At 36.7% G+C, this 22,825-nt stretch overlaps 1 protein-coding gene across 2 annotated transcripts in view; it reads left to right on the forward strand.

Annotated features, from left to right (window-relative positions):
* Positions 1-22,825, forward strand: part of CLPX (caseinolytic mitochondrial matrix peptidase chaperone subunit X) — a 45,425-nt gene that overhangs the window by 20,278 nt on the left and 2,322 nt on the right. The window contains exons 5-13 of one of the 2 annotated variants that reach the window (XM_084887006.1): positions 770-929; positions 2,744-2,785; positions 7,047-7,223; positions 8,401-8,565; positions 9,359-9,447; positions 10,540-10,704; positions 15,363-15,662; positions 19,050-19,142; positions 21,520-21,626. In XM_084887006.1, the coding sequence (XP_084743132.1) occupies positions 770-929; positions 2,744-2,785; positions 7,047-7,223; positions 8,401-8,565; positions 9,359-9,447; positions 10,540-10,704; positions 15,363-15,662; positions 19,050-19,142; positions 21,520-21,626 (1,298 nt within the window). The remainder of the gene's footprint in view (positions 1-769; positions 930-2,743; positions 2,786-7,046; positions 7,224-8,400; positions 8,566-9,358; positions 9,448-10,539; positions 10,705-15,362; positions 15,663-19,049; positions 19,143-21,519; positions 21,627-22,825) is intronic. The other variant, XM_084887007.1, reaches the window with a different exon arrangement.

Here is a 22,825-nt window from a genome sequence, read left to right on the forward strand (position 1 = left end):
AGGAATTTACCCCACGTCCCAAGCTGTTGGCAGTATCCAAGAATCGAATAGAGCTTTAGTTTCTTCAAAGAATAAAGCTTTTATAGAGCACAATTGCCATGTAGATAAATAAGTAGCTTTAAAGTTACTATCAGAATAAAGCTAAATGTTTGTATTAAAACACATAGATAGTGGTATTTTAATGGCTTTTGATTATATAGTACCTATTTTTGAAAAGGACACTTTTATGTATTCTTAAAACATTAGACTCTTGGTGGCATATGTAGGTATTCTAAGTGACTTTAATATTAACTTTTAAAAATTAGGATCAATGGCATTATTTATAGAATAGAAACTAGCGTAGCACTACAAGAGGCCAGTGATACTTTGCTAGGCTAGATAACAAATTGTGTTTTTGTACATGTAGGGTTTGGGATCTTGAATCATTGCTACATAATGTATCATGCCCTTGCGGTTTTTTTTTTTTAATGAATATTTGTTCAAATTTAAAACTGGAAGCATATATGCTCACTGTATAACTTTCTTTTATTTTTTGAATATATAAGGGAGAGAGTTAGAAACATCAATCAGCTGCCTCCTGAACACCCCCTACTAGGGATTGAGCCCACAACCTAGGCATGTGCCCTTGACCGGAATCGAACCTGGGACCTTTCAGTCTGCAGGGTGACACTCTCTCCACTGAGCCAAACCGGTTTAGGCAACTTTCTTTTAAATGTATGTATTTTTATGATAGCTCACATTAAATAATTCGTACCTAATTATTTTTCAGATTTATAACTACCTCGACAAGTATGTTGTTGGCCAGTCATTTGCTAAGAAGGTGCTTTCAGTTGCCGTGTACAATCATTACAAAAGAATATATAATAATATTCCAACTAATCTGAGGCAGCAAGCAGAGGTTGAGAAGCAGACATCATTAACACCTAGAGGTTAGTGTTTTGATAATTGACCAAAATAGAGATTACTATGCCTAGAAATAATCTTTATTGCAACTCCTTGCTTTTGTCTTAAAATGCTTTTAGTATAGTACAGCATTTTTCAAGTACTGAAATGATTTTGGCATTTAAAAAGTTAATAGATACTAATAGAAAATACCAGAGTGAATTTAACTGTATTTCTTAAAACAATTTTGTTTTTTTGTTATATGGGTTCTGAGTCACAGAGTAAAATGTTTTTCTTACCAAGGTTCTCAGTGAAAAATGTTTGAAAGTTACTAAGGTAGAGATTGAGATACACCTTTGAATTATATTTTTGATTCAAACTAGTTCCCCATGAACTTATCTTTGCAGTGCTCTGTATGACTGAGTTCTCTTCTCTTTTGAGTTCAGAGTACAGAATTCATCTGCCTAAGTCATATACGTACACATATAATTCTTGGAGAACATATAGCACTCTTTCCTTTTTGGCCTCAACTACAGTGCACAAGGTTAGGGGCAAATTTGTAAGTGATTCAAAGTGTAATTCCTATTAATGATTGATTCTACTATACCCATGGTCTGCAAACTGCGGCTTGCGAGCCACATGTGGCTCTTTTGCCCCTTGAGTGTGGCTCTTCCACAAAATACCACGGCCTGGGCAAGTCTGTTTTGAAGAAGTGGCGTTAGAAGAAGTTTAAGTTTAAAAAATTTGGCTCTCAAAATTTCAGTCGTTGTACTGTTAATATTTGGCTCTGTGGACTAACGAGTTTGCCAACCACTGTACGATACCAATAAACTGTGTAATCTCAACGTAGTGTGCACAATAATGTGTGCACAGTACGTTTTATAGAATAATTTATTGATTTATGGGAAGAAAGGGAGAGAGAGAAACATCAATGTGAGAGCACAACATCAGTTGACTGCCTCCTGCACGAACCCTACCCAGGATTGAGCCTACAACCTGGACATGTGCCCTTGACCAGAAATGGAACTGGCAACCTCCATGGTGCACAGGATGATGCTCAACCAACTGAGCCATACTGGCCAGGGCAATATGTGTTATATTAATAGAGTGATTTTATTTTCAAAGAACTGAATAGAGTAAAATGTTAATATTTAAAATTTTGTTGTTATGGGCCATGAAGTCCTGATATCTTACTTAGGCATACAGCTATCGTTTTAGTCATCATTTTACAATTTGAGGGAGTTTTAAAAAGTTACTTACATTTATAAAACTACAATATCTTTTGATTGCTTTCAGTAGCTACTAAATATAGAACAAGCTCAATGAAAACACTTGTTCACTTGTTGAACTTACTGCAAAATAGTTATGTAGTAGCATCAGTTACTCTATTTTTAGAAAGCATAAGTCATAATAACTGATGAAGATTTAGAACCTTCATTTTATAAGGTCTAAATAGCATTGCCTCGTCATGAAGCAAAATAATTTTTTCTGGTTTCTTCAGTCAGTAAATCAATAATTAGCTGTTCTAGTTCTAGAAAAATAAATGATTATATAGTATTAATAGTATGAGGAGTTTAAACTCTTATTAAAGACATAAATTATTACTATTTTCTTAAAATAGATACCAACTTTATATTTGACAAATGTGAATATTAGCAACTGGACAGCCATCATTAAGTATGTTTGGGTGTTTTAGTAATGTAGAAAGGATGCAGCATATAGATTGATCATAATGTTTGAAAAGCTAAGAAAAGTTAATGAACATATTCTTTATTTGCAAGAAACAAGAAGTGGAATATTCCTTGATGTTCCCCTAAACAAACATATATTTTCATGTTGCCATTTTCATCCTCTTTCTTAGAGTTAGAAATAAGAAGACGGGAGGATGAGTACAGATTTACAAGTAAGTGACCTTTCCTCAGGTCCTCTGTAATCATTCTTCCCTTTGAGATTTACCTCAGTGAAGTATGTCAGCAATAGTAAGGGGGACATGTATTTGTTTGTGTATTACCAAGAAAGATGTATATTATCTAAACATGTTTATCATATATGATATATGTAAATTTGGAATAGTTTTTCATAACTAATTTGTGTAGTTTGTATATGTTGATTTGATCTATTTTGTCAAGAATAACGTAGAGAGATAAAAAGTATTCTATATAGTTTTTCTCTATAAATGTAGACCTACATAATAACAGAAATGTATTTGTAAAAATCTTTAGTTTGCCATTTTGTGTGAGAGTGTGTGTGTGTGTGTGTGTGTGTGTGTGTGTGTTTGCCTTACAATTAGAGTTGGTCTGTATAATTATAAGTGACAGAAGTTTTGGGGAAGGCCGATTATTTTACAGCCTTTCTTTGCCAAAAAGCACACTTTATTTTTTAGCGTATATGAAGCTTAATGTAGCTTGTAAATTATGAATAAGCCCCAATGCACTGTTTCCAACCCTGGGTTGCCCCTATAAGCATCAGAAGGTCTGATAGAGGGTGTGGAAGGATAGTGACCATTCTGATGTCTTGCACCCATTCCTTTGGAGATGGACATAATCTTCACACAGAAAGGGTGAAGATTCCAGGAATATCATAAAAAGATTTATGTGACCTTTTTCCCCGTAATTAAAATAACAAATACAAATAAACAGATAATAAACCAGTATGAACATTTTTCACTTACTCACTTAAGTTTGATACTTTTACTTTGCCTTCGACTAAGCAGTATTAATACCTACTAATTGAAGTGTACTATGTATATAGGATATGCCATGAGAACATAACCAGTTTATCAACTCTTGCATGAGATTTATTATATGTAAATAGAATATTATCTCCAGTTATTTTTAAATTGTATGGAAATAATTATACCATGCATGATAAAATTAAGAAACACAGTAAATGCAATAGAACTAGATTACATATAAGAATGTAAGATCTAAATAGTACAGTTTATTATACACTGCATGTATAATACATATTTTATAACCTAAAACTATAATCAAATGTGCTGTCAATATTCATAAATTTGGGCAGATGGCTTGTGAAACTAGTAAAGAAAAATTTATAGTGAATATAATATATATATATATATATAATATATGTAGTGATTTAATGTAATTTAAATGTTAACAAGTAATAGTACTTACGAACTTAGGTAAAAGCAATTTATAATTATATATATTGATTGACTTGGAAATTAATATATTGAAAGCTTAAATAGAATTCATTTTCAGTATAGTTTAGTCTTATCCTATGTGGGGTTTTAAGTTCTAAAGTTAGGGCATTAGGCCAAAGACATATATAATTAAAATATTCTTTTTTTTTAATTTAATCTTTATTGTTCAGATTATTACAGTTCCTCTTTTTCCCCCCCATAGCTCCCCTCCACCTGGTTCCCATCCCACCCTCTTCCCTTACCTTCCCCCTCGCTGTCCTTCAAAATATTCCTGAATGTTCCTTTGGAAATCACATGTTAGATACCAACATACTAAATAATAAAACTGGTAGATCTACCCCATGTCATAAAAATTTACAGTATATATTTGGAACATAGTGACTGGAAACTGAGACTGGGACATTATTCCAAGTCTCGTCCATGAGCGTGTTCATTTCCTTGTACAAAAAGAAGAGAAAACCAACTAAACAAAAAAAATGATAGTTCTTTTTCTCCATCATTGGAACAGATGTTTTTAAGTTGAGCATCAGATGAAATAGTTGGCTGCATTTAAAAGCCATATTATAGAAATTATTAAACACTAGCAAAATAGCAATGCTGATAGCAAATTCTTCTGTGACACTTATAAAACTACTAGAGGCCCGGTGCATGAAATTCATGCACGTGGGCGGGGGGGGGGGGGTGTCCTTCAGCCTGGACTGCACCCTCTTGCAGTTCGGGAGCCCTCAGTGGGAGCGGGCCTACGCTGGCAGTTGGACATCTTTAGTGCTGCTGCAGAGGCGGGAGCCTCTCCAGCCACCACTGCGCTCGCCAGCTGAGCCCGGCTCAGGGCTTCTGGCTGAGCAGCGCTCCCCCTGTGAGAGCACACTGACCACCAGGGGCCGCTCCTGCGTTGAGCATCTGCCTCTGGTGGTGAATGCACATTATAGCAACTGGTAGTTCAATCAATTCAATCAATTTTCATATTAGCCTTTTATTATAGGAGCTGCCAGGCATATATATTGCATATATTAATTCACTTAATCTTTCCAACACCTGTAAGACAAAAATGTATTTTCACTCTCATTTTTACAGTAGAGAAAATTGAAGCACAGAAGTTTCAAGTAATTTGTCCAGGGCCATACACAGCTGATGATGTTCATTCATCTAATCACTGTGCTAGCCTGCCTGTTCATAGTTCTGCTCATTATAGAGAGGTGCTTATGCAGATAGAGATATGCAGCAACAGAGACTAAGAGAACAGGAAAGTTATCTCAAGTTTACTGTGGCATATTTTAATAAAATGTAATTAACATAACTGTTCTGCACTATTTAAAGTATTTCTCTTTTTAAAACTTAAATCATGGAGTTAAATATATGCATCATGTGACTTCATTTTAGTTAATGTGTTTTTTGCAACTTTATTCAAATTATTCACCTAAATTGTATTTTCTTCATTGGTCAGACCTATACTTGAACCAGCCCCTTCTTATATTGTCACAATTTCTATCTAGATTTTGCTGAAATTTAAAAAACAAACAATTTTGCTAGGGACAACTATTGAACTAATTTCACTAAAATAGGGGATTGCATTTTTTTGTGTGATGTGGATTATAATGAGGCATAGCATTGTGAGTTAGTCATTAATCATTAATTCTCAACTGTAGCACAATTTAATTAAATTCAAATGTTTATTAAATTCTGTTATTTCTGATGAATAGAATAACCCTTTACCTTAAATGTGACCATTAAGATAGTTAGAAAGTGACTGCCAGATAGAAAGGACCATAAATATTTGTGTCTGCTGACATCTGTTGGTTAGTTTAAAATAATGCATTGGAAAGTACTGGTATTCTTAAACCATTTATTAGAAACAACCTAAATATAAATTCAGAATATATAAGCAAGTATAATTAGTTTTAGGGATCTGCTGATAAACTGATAGTTCACCAGCAATATCATTCCCATCTAGTTAACTTTGTATATTTAATAAAGGGACTAGAAAGATCCAGTGGAGATCCTATAAAATTAGATTCAGATAGGGCCAGGGATAGTGAGTCTTACCATAATTTGCTTTCCCTGGAAGACTCACAGAATTATTCTTAGATGTAGAGAGACTGGAGATCATGTGGCTCAGTATTTTCACTTTATGTAAGGTAGCAGGCCCAGTAAAGTTAAGTGACTTGCTATGGACCTATGAGACCAGAACCAAGTTCTCTATTTCTCAGTTCAGTATTTTCCTCTGAGCTATGCTTCTTTTCATATGTACTGAAAAAAATAATATATCTTTGTTTTTCTTTCAAGTGCCTCCAAATCAATTGCATTTTATTCTTACACTTTGAAATTGGTAAGGCAAGAATTGTCTTGCCTTATAGATTAGGAAACAGCCCTAAGTTTATTTTTTATTTATTTATTTTTAAAATATATTTTATTGATTTTTCACAGAGATGAAGAGAGAGGGATAGAAAGTTAGAAACATCGATGAGAGAGAATCATCGATCAGCTGCCTCCTGCACACCCCCCACTGGGGATGTGCCCGCAACCAAGGTACATGCCCTTGCCCGGAATTGAACCCGGGACCTTTCATTCCGCAGGCCGATGCTCTATCCACTGAGCCAAACCAGTCCCGGCAGCCCTAAGTTTATATATAGACTTGCCCCAAGTCATATAGCATTTACAGACAAAGGGTCAAAACAAATGCTTTCTGACTCGTAAGCACTGTTCTCTTTCTATATATTGCCTTCCCTTGAGCAAAGGGCTTTCTTTATACAGGTTTACATAAATAAGGAGGCAAGGTTAAAAAGAATCAATTTTCTTTGCTTGAGGTTCCCTATATAATCACTGTGACTTGTAATTTTGTCACTGGATAATTGGAAATTTTTCCTTTTTAGGTAAGACAAATTGTCAAAATATTTAAATTTTTCTAAATAAGTGATTGGCTTTAGACATAAGGTTTCATTAGTCATTTTTTCAAATAAAATAAAATGAAGCTCTAGTAATTCCTTGGACTTTTTTTCAGAATTGCTTCAGATTGCTGGAATTAGTCCACATGGTAATGCTTTAGGAGCATCAATGCAGCAACAGGTAAATCAACAAATGCCTCAGGAAAAACGAGGAGGTGAAGTATTGGATTCTGCTCATGATGACATAAAACTTGAAAAGAGTAATATTTTGCTGCTTGGACCAACTGGGTCAGGTAAATAACTAACTGGAAAAAATATACTACTCATTTTAAAAACATAATATAAATGATTTTGTAACTGTTTTGTGATTGAGAGACTTTGGCTCTTAAAAAAATAAATCTAAGGCCAATCATTCATATATTTTCAGTATTTCTGCATAGGCTTCAAGCTGAATTTGAGACCTTGGTATTGCCCTCTAGGCCAATTTTTAACACCTTCTTAGGGTCTAGAGGCCCAGTGCACGAAATTTGTGCACTGGGAGGGGGGGTCCTTTAGCCCAGCCTGCACCCTCTCCAATCTGGGAACTCTAAAGGATTTGGGCCTAAACCGGCAGTCGGAAATCCCTCTCACAATCCGGGACTGCTGGCTCCCAACTGCTCGCCTGCCTGCCAGCCTGATCACCCCCTAACCATTCCCCTGCCAGCCTGGATCGACGCTTAACTGCTCCCCTGCCAACCTGATCGCCCCCACTGGTCTCCCCCTGCAGGCCTGGTCCCCCGCAACTGCTCTCCTCTCCCGGCTCAGTCACCCCTAATTTGCCCTCCTACAGGCCTGGTCCCCCCCCAACTGCCCTCCTCCACTGGCCCGGTCACCTCTAACTGCCCTCCCCTGCAGGCCTGGTCACTTCAAACTGTCCTCCCCTGCTGGCCTGTTCCCCCCCAACTGTCCTCCCTTGCAGGCCTGGTCCCTCCCAACTGCCCTCCCCTGCGGGCCATCTTGTGGCGGCCATCTTGTGTCCACATGGGGGCAACCATCTTTGACACATGGGAGTGGCCATCCTGTGTGTTGTAGTGATGGTTAATTTGCATATACTCTTTTATTAGATAGGATAATAAAAGTAAAATGACATTAGATCTGAATAATAGTGGAGAAAAGATATAGCAGTGATTTTTTTAAAAAAATTTATTAGAGGGAGAAGAGAGAGAAACATCAATGATGAGAGAGAATCATTGATTGGCTGCCTCCTGCATGCCCCCTACTGAGGATCAAGCCCTAAACTAGAGCATGTGCCCTTGATCAGAATCAAACCTGGAACCCTTCAGTCTGCAGGCTGACGCTTTATCCACTGAGCCAAACCAGCTAGGGCTCAGTGATTTTCTTACTGTATACGATTCCAATTTATTTTGTATTTTAGTAGAAAATTTGTACATCAAGATATTTTCAGTAAACTTTTACTGTTTCTATTTGTAGGTAAAACTCTGCTGGCACAAACTCTAGCTAAATGCCTTGATGTTCCTTTTGCTATCTGTGACTGTACAACTTTGACTCAGGCTGGATATGTAGGTGAAGATATTGAATCTGTGATTGCCAAACTGCTCCAAGATGCCAATTACAATGTAGAAAAAGCACAACAAGGTATGTTTTCAAAATAGCTTGCTTGTCTATGCCCAGATAGTCTACCAAGGAAGCAGTCTAATATTCATAAGAGCCAATGTAGTTCTTACTTTGAATCAAGTAAAATTCTGTAATTGTATAAAAGTACCTGTGTTAAATGTTCTCTAGTATACTAAGGGCCACAAAGTTTGCTTTGCCTTATTGTCATTAGTTGATTACTAGGGTGAAAATTGGCTAAATTATTACTTTGTTAGATCCTTAATACAATCATTGTGTTTGCTGTTCTGACTCTCCTCCAGATTCTGATTGCTGGGATGGAGAGGGGAAGGAGGCAAGGGCAGGGGAGTGCAAGATGAATCTAGAAACAGCTTAGCCTATTGCCCTATGGGATATCATAGATGCTGCATTTCTCCTTTCCCCATCTAGCATCTGACCTTATTTACATGAAGACTTGCCAAATTCCTTTAAGACAATAATATAAAAGTTTTACTAGTATCAGCACTACGTGTACTTCATGCTTCTGCACTGTGCCTCTCTCTCAGCTCCTGGAATAAAGAACCTGAAAACATCAGTGGGACAGACTGCTATTGTCAGAGAATTGGTTATCATACCCAAGTGATAGTCTTTAAAATAAATTATAAAACATTTGCACAAAATGATGAATGGGAGAGATAGCACTGCATGTTTATGTATTCCTATATGTTAAATGTGAATGATCGAATGACCTTGGTCTCTGGCTACCTAGTATTTAAAAGCTGAAGTTATCTTGTGTATATCTTTTTTATATTATAATAGACTCCTCCTTATATTATAGGAATTGTCTTTCTGGATGAAGTAGATAAGATTGGCAGTGTGCCAGGCATTCATCAGTTACGGGATGTAGGTGGAGAAGGCGTTCAGCAAGTAAGCAGTTGAATATTTTGTTCAAGCCCACTAAAAGGAAGGGAATACATCTACCTCCCAATATTGTACGTTTGGTTTCATATTCAATTAGATTCTGTTTTGTTTATTTTTCCCTCCCCCAAACTCCATATAACCTCTTTTAAGTATTTCAGATCCTAAGAGAAAGCTATTGGCAATTTTAAATACCAAATAACCTTTCTTAGGAAATTGAAAATATTTTAAAGAACAAAAAAAAGTGAAATTTAATTTCTGTTGGTTTTATTCCTCAAAGGCCCAGTTAAACATATTTAGAGGACTCTTTAAAAAGTTCTGGTTCTAACTAGACACAGATGAACTATTGATATATACCTGTATCTTATTCTTTTCATTTAGTTATAAGGTGGGATAAAATAGTGTTTCATTCCTTGTAGGGTCATAATTGAAGTGTTAATGATAATTTGGTCAAATGACCTTTTAGTGGTGACTAATTATGACATAACTACAGGATAAGGAAATTGCTTTCTTTTTCTGACCAAGACATAGAGAGGTACAATCAGTTAGAAAATGTGTTGGATAATTTTTTATAAAGACATCTCAAAATATAGATATTCTCAAAGTTTAATGTTTCCCCGAAAATATGACTCCTCCAAAAATAAGACCTAGCGCATGGAAAGATAAGACATCCCCTGAAAATAAGACCTAGCGCATCTTTGGGAGAAAAAATTAATATAAGACACTGTCTTATTTTCGGAGAAACAGGGTAGGAGTATAATAAAAGTTTTACTTATATAAAAGACAAATCTTTAACTATTTTGAATGTTCCTGCAATGGTTGGGTACCATCTTAGAGTCAGAATTCTATCTTGATGTCAGGATTATCTTTACCATCAAAAACAACCTTTCAGTTGATTGATTCCTAAATGCATCAGCAGTCCTGAAACTATTCCAAATTTATTAATTATTAATGTGATAGTGCATTACATTTTCATGTTCTAGAAATGGAGTTTTCATTAGTTACCTTAACCACATATTATTTTCCCCATTGAATCCCATTATCTAAAGTATAATAAATAATACACTTATATGATGATGCTAAAAATCATTCATTTTTTAGGGCTTATTGAAACTACTAGAAGGCACAATAGTCAATGTTCCAGAGAAGAATTCCCGCAAGTTACGTGGAGAAACAGTACAAGTTGATACAACAAACATCCTGTTTGTTGCATCTGGTGCTTTCAATGGTTTAGACAGAATCATCAGCAGGAGAAAAAATGAAAAGGTAAGTTTTGCTGATAAGTTACTGGAATACAGAGCATTTGAAGTTACAGAGGATGGCTATTCATTTTCTATTCTCATATGTGCTGGCTGCCAATTGTGAATTTTAAAGAGTTGAGGTTTCCTTAATTTTAGAGTATCAAATTAGAATATTTAAATATCATCCACATACAGGATACCGCCACCCCCCCCCCAAAAAAATGTATACACACCAAAGATAATAATTTAATTTAAAAAAATGGCATGATTAGTCAGTACTTATTAACATACAGTTCATTTTCAAAATGAAAAAGAATCTACAGAAATTAATTTATTATTTTTTTTTGTCAATGCCTGTTTCCAAACTGATGACTGTTCTGGTCCAGGCACAGCTGGTAACGTAAAGTAGTAGAATCTCAAACATCAAGAATAATATCGTTTGGTATTTGTGTGCCATTAATTCATTGATTGTTGATGGTTTTATACCATAAATTTTATCTTTTATGTATCCTCATAAAAAAAGTCAAGTGGCACTTCAGGAAAAATTTTCTTTGTTCTAAGTTTAATCAGACTTTACCCATTATTTCAAGTCAGTTAAACCTGAAAAGGAGTGAAAAGTGAGTTATCAGCTATTAAACTGTATATATATATTTTTGGGACTGTGTGTGTGTGTGTGTGTGTGTGTGTGTGTGTGTATTTGGACATTTCAAAAGTATAACTTGATTATATCAATTTTCTATTTCATTTAAGGAGTTATTTTATTATTTGAGGTAGGTGCTGTATCAGTAAAATTTCTGTTCATTACTCTTATTCAATTCAATGAAGCCCAATAAAGAGCTGTCTCCATTGCCCCTGCTGACAAATGGAAGGGAACAATTTGGGGATTGGAGCAAGGGTTGTGAATCCCACATAGTTTTTTAGATGTTTCCTGAATAGTCTTATAAACCTTGATTTTTAACTGGAATCTTATTTCTTCATATCTTCAAGGTACATGCCCAGTATTTATTTATTGATTGATTATACTAAAATATAATATCATTATAATAGCCCAAAAGACTTGTATTTTCCATGTGTTTTATATAATGGCTAGCCACAAATCATCCCTTTTATATAACATAATATTCTACCTAAATGAATATATCATAAATCAGCTCTTTGCTATATCACTTGCTTTAAGTCTCTCTCTCCTTGGCTTTGCATGCACTAGTTTCAATAGCAGTTTAGAAGTATAAAAATACAATGCTGCTAATGGAAGGGATGCCTATAGTAATCCCTCTGCAGAGTTTAGATGAGAAAACTTTTGTACAAATACGGTACTAACAAGCCATGTAATGCTGTTATTCCTCAGTACCAGGCCTGACTCAGCATGGATAGAGTTTTTATATTCTTAATTTGGTTTGTTTTTATTTTTTGCTTTTGAAATTTTGCATAAATTAGCCAAATAAATTAGAATGATATTATTTCTGTGTGTGTGTGAGAGAGAAAGATAACTTTATATTTGAAATTCTGTGATCTAAGGCAGGGACCATATTCTGATACTTATTTGTAATTCATAATTTCAAAAAAGAATTTGAAGCTAAAAACATGTTGAAAAGAATAGTTAAAGGTAACATGAGAAAAGAGATTAGAAGAATGTAGAAGAAAGGTTTAGGTCATATGAGGTCTTCAGGAGAGACGAAGATTTAAAAAGTTTTTCATGCCGAAACCAGTTTGGCTCAGTGGATAGAGCATTGGCCTGCGGACTGAAAGGTCTCAGGTTCAATTCTGGTCAATGGCAGGCATGTACCTTGGTTGCGGGTACATCCTCAGTTGGGGGTGTGCAAGATGCAGCTGATAGATGTTTCTCTCGTCGATGTTTCTAACTCTATCCTCTCTTCCTCTGTAAAAAATCAATAAAATATATTTTATTTTAAAAAAAAGAATAGCAAGGCCAGAGCCTAGTGGCAGAAAATAAATAAATAAATAAATAAATAGATAGATAGATAGATAGATAGATAAATAGATAGATAGATAGATAGTAAAAAATAAAAAAGTTTTTTGCCAAAACCGGTTTGGCTCAGTTGATAGAGCGTCAGCCTTCGGACTGAAAGGTCCCAGGTTTAATTCCGGTCAAGGACATTTACATTGGTTGCGGGCACATCCCCAATGTGGGGTGTGCAGAAGGCAGCTGATCGATGATTCTCTCTCATCGATGTTTCTAACTCTCTATCCCTTACCCTTCCTCTCTGTAAAAAATCAATAAAATATTTTTTTTAAAAATTCCATCCCGAAACCGGTTTGGCTAAGTGGATAGAGCTTCGGCCTGTGGACTGAAAGGTCCCATGTTCAATTCCCGTCAAGGGCATGTACCTTGGTTGCGGGCACATCCCCAGTAGGGGGTATGCAAGAGGCAGCTGATCAATGTTTCTCTCTCATCGATGTTTCTAACTCTCTATCCTCTCTCTTCCTCTCTGTAAAAACTCAATAAAATAAATTTCTTTTAAAAAGTTTTTCATATAGATCTTCATGAAAATTCCGTTTCATAAGGGTCTTCAACAGGGATTTTATAGAGGATTAAACACATTAATGTGGGTTTTGTTTTAACCCTCACTGAAAGCTAGGGTTATAATCTATCTATCATAATAAAAACATAATATGCAAATTGACCAAATGGCCGAACAGCGGAACAACCATCCGGACAATCTCAGGACAAAGCTGGGGACACGAATTTCATGCATCAGGCCTCTAGTGTTAAATAATATACTTGTATTCCAACCACATCAAAACGCATGTAGTCCTAAGTTTTATCCTTTTAGCTCATGCCCTCCACTACCTCAATCTGGTTGGCAAATATGTTCATCCTTTAAGACTCAGTCTGTTAAATGATTAGGCAATTCCTCTGTGAAGGCTTTCTTGATCACCTCCTACCTTCATTCCCCTGTATGTGCCTTTTCCTTCTTTCCACTGCCATTGTTTCCTCTACAGTTGTCCTTTATTACATCTATGATACTTTAATACCTTCCTGTGTTCTCACTTTCAGTAAGCCCTTTTAGGGTAAGGATTGTGTTCAGGTTTGTATCCCCAGTGTTTTATAATGATTGCTTAATGTTTATACTTACATAAAAATATGTATACATTTATTAATAGATATGCTTATATATGAAATATGCTTAATAAATGTTTAAATTATTGAATGAAAGGTATTTTGTTTTCCTATACACTAACTGTTCATGTACACAGATTAAAAAATCAGAGGAATTGATTTTTTTAAAAAATGTTTTTATTGTTTTTTAGAGAGAAAGGCGGGAGAGAGAGATATATATATAGAAACATCACTGAGAGAGGAACACCATCAATCAGCTCCCTCCTACACATCCCCCACTGGGGATTGAGCCCCCAACCCAGGCATATGCCTTGGCCAGGAATTGAATGGTGACCTCTTGGTTACTGGGTCGATGCTCAACTGCTGAGCCACACAGGCCAGGCCAGAGAAATTGAATTTAACTTAATCTGTTTTCTCATACATCATGTGCTTATACTTTTTAAAAAAATATATATTTTATTGATTTTTTACAGAGAAGATGAGAGAGGGATAGAGAGTTAGAAACATCGATGAGAGAGAATCATTGATCAGTCGCCTCTTGCACACCCCCTACTAGGGATGTGCCTGCAACCAAGGTCCATGCCCTTGACCGGAATCGAACCCGGGACCTTTCAGCCCGCAGGCTGACGCTCTATCCACTGAGCCAAACCGGTTTCGGCAATGTGCTTATATTTTTGACAAAAGCTATATGACATATCAAAATTAAGCTTTCTGATAATTACCTATAGTTCTTTTATATTGACTGAAGCAAGATACATACACCTTAGAGATCCAACCTTTTGCAGCAGACTTAGCATTCTTGTTTGATGTCATCCTATGTGTTCTTTTTAAAATATAATCTTAAATTATCCTAATTGGGGTTGATATATGCAACCCCAAATGATTTTAATAGAATATTTAGGAGTGACTTAAGACCCTTGTGGATAATTTTTTAAAATATATTTTTATTTATTTCAGAGAGGAAGGGGGAGAGAGAGAGCAATATCGTTGATGAGAGAGAATCATTGGTTGTTTGCTTCCTGCACGCCCCACACTGGGAATCAAGCCTGCAATGGAGGCACATGCCCTTGACTGGAATCAAACCTAGGACCCTTTAGTCCTCAAGCTGACACTCAATCCACTGAGCCAAACTAGCTAGGGTTGGATAATTTATCAGTCTGCTTGTTCTGTAGGCACTACTCCTTTATAATACTTTATAGTATTATAAAATTAACTTTGGTTACACAATAATTCTGTCTCCATTTTCACAGTTCTTACCTATTTTGGAAATCACACTAGTCTACAGGTCTCAGAAAAACCTGAAACATCATTTTCTGAGTTCTAAGGGACTTCTTATCTACTAGAAATCATTCTTTGAGAGTTGGTTATTATAGGTTCTCAATTCTGAAAGTAGATAGACCTGAGTTCTAGTTCTGCCTTTACCACTTCAGCAACAAGAGCTTTGACAAGGTACTTAATCTTTCTAGACCAATTTGTTTTATTTGTAAAATGTGAATGATAATAGTACTTCTGTTGCAAAGATCACATGAGACATGCATGTGAAGTACTTAGTACATGCAGCTTCATTCTGTTATTTATAATATCCTTCTGTTCTTTGGCAGTATCTTGGATTTGGAACACAATCAAATCTTGGAAAAGGCAGAAGGGCTGCAGCTGCTGCAGACCTTGCCAATCGAAGTGGCGAATCAAATACTCACCAAGACATTGAAGAAAAAGATCGATTATTACGTCATGTAGAAGCCAGAGATCTCATTGAATTTGGCATGATTCCTGAGTTTGTGGGACGGTTGCCTGTGGTAGTTCCTTTACATAGCCTAGATGAGAAAACACTTGTACAAATACTAACTGAGCCACGTAATGCTGTTATTCCTCAGTACCAGGCCTTATTCAGCATGGATAAGGTTAGATTTTTATTTTTCATACTTAACGATAATTTATGGGTTTTTTTGCTATTGAAATTGCATATATTTGCATCATATATATATATATATATATATATATTTGACTAATATGCTAAGTGTCCAACCATTTGTTCAACCAGTTGCTATGACATCCATTGGCCACGAGAGGACAGACGCTCCAACCAGTATATTAGCTTGCTGCTGGGGTCCCGCAGATTGGGACTGGGCAAGACAGTCCAGACATGCCCTGGAGCTTCCCAAGGTCCTTCCCCAGCCCCGATCATGCACTGGTGGGGTCACTTGGCCTGGCCTGTGCCCTCTTGCAATCTGGGAGCCCTCAGGATGTCGGAGAGCCAGTGTTGGCCTGATTCCTGCAGGCCAGGTTGAGGCATCCCACCAGTGAATGAAGCTGTACACAGACCTCTAGTAAAAAATAAAAAAGCAGTCATGTTCATCTGGAATACTAGCCTTTCCTCATTAAATATAGATCTAGGAATCAGGGAAGGTTATAGTAGACATTTAGGAGTTGGCTTTATTTGTCACAATTAAAATCTTCATTGTATTTTAAAGTTTAAAGATATATATATACACTAGAGGTCTGATGCATGAAATTCGTGTAAGAGTAGACCTTCCTTCCCCCAGCTGCCGGCACCAGTCTCCCTCTGGCTGCCAGCAGGCACCTGGGCCCCAGGCTTCCCGAGAAGCCCCAGCTTTGTCCAGAAGGAAGTCCTGTCTAATTAGCATATTACACTTTTATTATTATAGATTATTCCAGCAGCCTACTCTAAACGCCTCAAGCCAGTCACAGGATTGTCCTTTCAGCCTTTACATTCTAAATGCTTTTGTTGTGATATACTGTGTATACATACTTTGATTCAGTTTTTTTCTATAAAGTTTTTTGGGTTTTTTTTAATATATTTTATTGATTTTTGTACAGAGTGGAAGGGAGAGAGATAGAGAGTTCGAAACATCAATGAGAGAGAGTCATCGATCAGCTGCCTCTTGCACACCCCCTGGGGATATGCCCGCAACCAAGGTACATGCCCTTGACCGGAATCGAACCCAGGACCCTTCAGTCCCCAAGCCGACGCTCTATCCATTGAGCCAAACCGGTCCCAGCTCTATAAAGTTTTATTAGCTCCCACATCTACTTCTCTACTACAGGTACCTGGAGGTTATTCAGACCCACATAATCAATCTGATAGCAAATGGTTTGGGTCTTATTAACTTAGTATCTCTAAATATTAGTCTCCTCTCCATTGCCATTGCCACTACCTCAACTCAAGCTCCTTTATCATTCTTCACCTTGACCCATGCATTTGGTTCCTAATTGATCAGTTTCCCTGTCTCAAATCTGTTTATGACCATCACCACTGTCATTATCTTCCACTTCCAGATTGGACCGTTTTTAAATTATTAAGCACAGTGCCCAGCAAACAGCTATTAAGTTCTTTTTTTTGTTTGTTGTTGTTTTTGGTTTTTTTAATAATAAATCTTCATTGTTCAGATTATTACAGGTGTTCCTCTTCCCCCACCCTCCATAGCTCCCCTCCACCTGATTCCCAACTCCACCCCATGCCCTTACCCCCGCCGCTGTCTTCATCCATAGGTGTAAAATTTTTGTCCAATCTCTTCCCACACCCCTCAGACCCTCTTCCCCCTGAGATGTTGTTAGTCCAATCCCTTTCTATGTCCCTGATTCTATTATATTCACCAGTCCATTTTGTTCTTCAGATTTTTTTATTCACTTGATTTTTAGATTCACTTGTTGGTAGGTATGTATTTGATGTCTTTTTGTTGTTAATAATTTTTACCTTTACCTTTTTCTTCTTTTTCCTCTTCTTAAAGAATACCCTTCAACATTTCATGTAGTCCTGGTTTGGTGTTGATAAACTCCTTTAACTTTTTCTTGTCTATGAAGGTCTTTATCTGACCTTCAATTCTGAATGATAGCTTTGCTGGGTAAAGTAATCTTGGTTGTAGGTTCTTGTTGTTCATCATTTTGAATATTTCTTGCCACTCCCTTCTGGCCTGCATAGTTCTTGTTGAGAAATCAGCTGACAGTCATATGGGTACTCCCTTGTAGGTAACTATCTGCTTTTCTCTTGCTGCTTGTAAGATTTTCTCTTTGTCTTTTGCCCTTGGCATTTTAATTATGATGTTTCTTGGTGTGGTCCTCTTAGCTATTAAGTTCTTAATAAATATTTATTGAATGAATAAACAAAACTAATTATCTTATACCCCTCCTTAACGTCCTTCTTGATCCCTTGGTCTTACTTAGATACCCCCACTTTGGTGCTCCCTTAGCACACTGTGCATACATACACAGTGTTGTAACTGGTAATTTGCTAATTTTTCACCACCCAGTGGAGTAAGTTCTTTGAGGTCAAATAGAATGTCTCATTCATCATTCAGTCTCTAAAATATAATCACATAAGGGGTTCAATAATTGTTGAATGAAAGTCCATGTTAATCTAGGAGAAAAAAAAAAAAAAACCTTTTCAAGAATTAAGGGCAAATTAGGTTAATTGATAGAAGCAAGTGGTGGGGTTTTTTTTGTTGTTGTTGTTGTTTATCAGAGAGCGAGAGAGAAACAACACTATGAAAGAGAAACATTGCTAGATTGCCTCCCACAGGCACCCCAACCAGGGAAACCAGAGATTGAACCTGTGACATTAGCCTGTGCCCTGACCAGAAATCAAACCTGCCACCCTCTGGTGGATGGGATGACATTCCAACCAACTGAGCCATACCAGCCAGGGCAAGTGGTGCTTCTTCAAAACACCATGAGAGACAAATATCTCACTTATTGTAGATTTTATATTTCCTGGAGGTAGGAATTAATAACCAAAGTTATTTAATATTAAGATTTTGTAAAATTTAATGTTCCAAAGTACTTTGAAAATGTCTTCGGGGTATATTCTCAATAATTTGAACTCTGTTTTGAAATGTGTGGTAATTTAGAGAGGTTTATCTAAAGTAATTTAGTAATACTCTTTAAAATGTATGTTTTCTAGCCGAGACCGGTTTGGCTCAATGGATAGAGCGTCGGCTTGGGGACTGAAGGGTCCCGGGTTCGATTCCGGTCAAGGGCATGTACATTGGTGCGGGCACATCCCCAGTAGGGGGTGTGCAAGAGGCAGCTGGTCGATGCCTCTCTCTCATCGATGTTTCTAGCTCTCTATCTCTGGCCCCGTATTTCTAAGTGAATCACTTAGCCCTCTGCCTCCTTCTTATCTGTAAAGTCTGGGCATTGGTTTCTTTTTGTTCTACATAGACTAGTAATAGTGGTAGGTAGTAATAATTAATAGATCAAAAGCTATATGGTTATATTAAGAAAATATCAAGTATTATCTAAATTCTTATTTCTTTTAAATCTATTTTTAGTGTGAACTGAATGTTACTGAGGATGCTTTGAAAGCTATAGCCAGATTGGCACTAGAACGAAAAACAGGTGCACGAGGTCTTCGGTCCATAATGGTAAGTTGGTGTTGTTATTACAAAAATAGATGATGTATTGATCTTAGTTTTGAGAATATTAACACTCCATGTTTTTCCTTTGGAAATATATCCAGAGAGTTGCCCAAGTGCTTTTATTGTTTTTTAAAATTGTCATAGTAGTTTATATTTTTCTTCTTTCTAAAAAGAAACAAGATATTTGCAACAAAGGATACACATAATATGATTAATGAAATAGAGAAAAATCAGGATCAAGGGAGGGGGAATTTCAGAAAATTCTACACAGGCCTTTGGACTAAGCCCTAGAGAGCCTTTTCAGACCCATTGAAATCCTCATTTTTATGTGTGTTTGCTTGAAATTTATTTGCAAATACCTTGATCTTATACCCCTAAACTTTTCAGTATGCTATGAACTATTTTTTATTTTGTAACAAATCCTAGAGACCCAGCCTATTTTCAGCCACAACCCACTTTCTTCTTTAGAGCTCACTCTCCTACCTGCACTGTCTGGCTGTACAGTGTGTTACTATTTCCCTACATGCTTCCAAAGCAAAACCATTTTGCTATTTTCTTTTAAGGATTTCACTGCTAAATATTACTTCTGTCATCTCAGTAGGACATTTTGAGATTATATAGTCAGACCTCATTTCTCAATTATTTCCCATCTTGAACAGTTCGGTTTTGGACCAAACTCACAGAAAAAAAAAGTCTTAGTTATCAAACCTGATATGATGATAATGCAGCATGACAAAAAGTGTCTCGAAGGCAACAAACAAAAGAGAGAATGCTTTCGTTGCTGGCAGAAAAACAATTAGCACAATTTTAAAGCATAAAGAGACCATCAAGAGTGCTCATGTTGCTAAGGGTGTGAAAGAAACATTGAAAACAGGCAGTTGAACAGGTAGAAAAACTTGTTTATTTGGATAAATGAAAAGCAGTTAGCCAGTGACAGCATTTAAGAGGCAATAATATATGAACAAGCAAAAATGCAGCATACAGACCTGAAAGACACCTCTTGCACAAGTGCTGAAAGTGGTTCCTTAAAGGTTAGTAGGGGTGGTTTGATAAATTGAAGAAGTGTTTGTTTATAGGTTAAACAGTACGTTAGACATACTATATGTAAGAAAGGATAAAATGGAATTATTTGGGGGTCTGAAATGGATTAATTCAATTTGCATTATTTCTAATGGGAAAAAATGATTGCATTTTTTTAAACAAATCACTTCTTGAGCAGTCTTCTGGAATGAATTAAGTTTGAGACCCGAGGTTCTACTGCACTGTATAATGAAGGCCTAGACTTTAGGTGCTACTGATTAAGGACAAATTTATATAAAAAATACACACTAGAAAAGCAGGTGATAGCGTTGAAATTTATAAGAAATTTGTTGTACTCAACCAATATTTATTATACAGTGCTTGACATTAGTGTTACCTACACAAAAATTAGGTTTCTGTTTTAACTGTCACAAGGTATGTTATATTTTATGTTTGCTTATCTTCTGAGATAACTTAAGAGGCAGTTGATTGGTTTTGAACAACTTTAGTTATTCAAAGAACAATCTTTTATTTTTGTTTTCAAATGACATTACTATACAAAGTAATTGTGGTCTGATCATAATTTTGATTAGCTTGAGTCATGTCAGATTTTCCTTAAAATGGAATATAATCCAGCCCCAACTTTTAGGCAAAACTAGTTTCCTTTAGTGAAGTTTTCTTTAATATGTTTTTATTGATTTTTTTTCTTTCTTTTTTTTTTTTTTTTAGGGATCTGTAGGGAAAGGAAGAGAGAGAGAGAAATATAAGTGATGAGAGAGAATTATCAGTTATCTACCTCATCCATGCCCCCTATTGGGGATCGAGCCTGCAACCCAGTCATGTGCCCTAACTAGGAATCGAACCCTGACCTCCTGGTTCATAGGTCAATGTTCAGCCACAGAGCCACATCAGCTGGGCATTAGTAAACAACTTTAAATCTGCTGTAGCACTTGAGACAAATGCTTATTTGAAGTCATGGTAAAAATTGAAGAGCCTGGTAGAGATGATTTTACAACTCATCATTTTTGAAGTAAGACTAGTCATAGAATATGCCAGGAATGCTTTTGAGAAACATCCGAATCCAAAAGTATGTAGTGCTTTTGTATGTGCATGGTGACCTAAGTAGGCAGAAGTACAGACAAATAGCTTTCCTTATAGAATGACTTCTTTCTGAATTTATTTAGAAGCTGTTTTAATATGGATATAAAAACTTACATTGATTTTTGCAGCTCTCAGTTCCTGGTACAAAATAAGACTCAGTAATGTTTACTGAGTTAATGACTTTATTTGTTGCCTGTGGAATACAAGTATGTTATATGTAATCTCAGTTTTCCATGTCATTTATTATTTTTTGTCACTTTAGGAAAAGCTATTATTAGAACCAATGTTCGAAGTCCCTAATTCTGATATTGTATGTGTGGAGGTTGACAAAGAAGTAGTAGAAGGAAAAAAGGAACCAGGATACATCCGGTAAGGTGTTCTGTCAAGCTAGAACAGATCTAAAATTTAAGAACAGCTCTTCAATGCTGTAATTTATTGGTTTGTCATAAAAATTGCATAAAAATCTTTATATTCATAAAGGAAGCAATAATCTCATAGGGAGTGGTTTCTGTAGAAAAATGTTCTCATTTTGGTTTATAAAATAACTAGCGGCCCAGTACATGAAATCCATGCATGGAGGTGGGGGTCCCCTCATCCCAGCCTGCACCCTCACCAATCCGGGACCTCTCAGGGGATGTCTGACTGCCAGTTTAGGCCTGACCCCGGGGATCGAGCCTAAACCAGCAGTCAGACATCCCTCTCACAATCCTGGACCGCTGGCTCCTCATTGCTCACCTGCCTGCCTGCCTGCCAGCCAGGTCGCCCCCAACTACTCCCTCTCTGCTGGCCTGGTCACCCCACACTGCCTCTTAAGTGCTGGCCTGATCACCCCTTACTGCCTCCCCGCCGGCCTGATCACCTCCAGCTGCTCCCCAGCCAACCTAATCACTCCCAACTGCCCCTCCCTTTCTCCCCCCCCCCCCCCCACGCGCCAGCTTGGTCACCCCCTTCTGCCCCCCACTGGCCTTGTCACCCCCCAACTGTCACCCCTGCCAGCCTGGTTGCCCCATGCAGCCTGCTGCTCAGTCGTTTGGTCGTCCCTTATTAACCCCCTGTTGGCCTGGTTGCCCCACACACCCTGCTTGTTCAGTCATTTGGTTGTCCCTCACCCCCATGCTGGCCTGATCATAGGCAGTATCTTGTGAGGGTGTGAGAGTTAATTTGCATATTACCTCTTTATTATATAGGATAGTTTGTGAGTCTTTTGAAAATTGATCTTCAAAATTGGCCTCTACTTTTTCCATTAAGGAAGAAGACAAAGAGACATAAAAGTAATCCAAATGAAAAAATTTAAGTGAACTTTACTGCTAATTCTGTAACTTATGAGTGACTTGTTTTATGTCTTTCACAAGATCAAAACTTTGTGGACATATTTTTTTTCTCTCATTTGTATCATATCAGTTGACAAATTTGATAAATCTTTCATACTATATTGGCAATTACTCACAGTATAACAGCTATAGACAGTCTGTAAATGAATGAGGATGTTTGCATTACACTAAGTCTTTATTTACAAAAACAGATGATGGGCCTGTAGGCTATAGTTTACTGACCTAATCTATTCAATA

The sequence above is a fragment of the Pipistrellus hanaki genome (assembly GCF_964339955.1).
Source record: "Pipistrellus hanaki genome assembly, chromosome: 1".
Taxonomy (NCBI): Eukaryota; Metazoa; Chordata; class Mammalia; order Chiroptera; family Vespertilionidae; genus Pipistrellus; species Pipistrellus hanaki.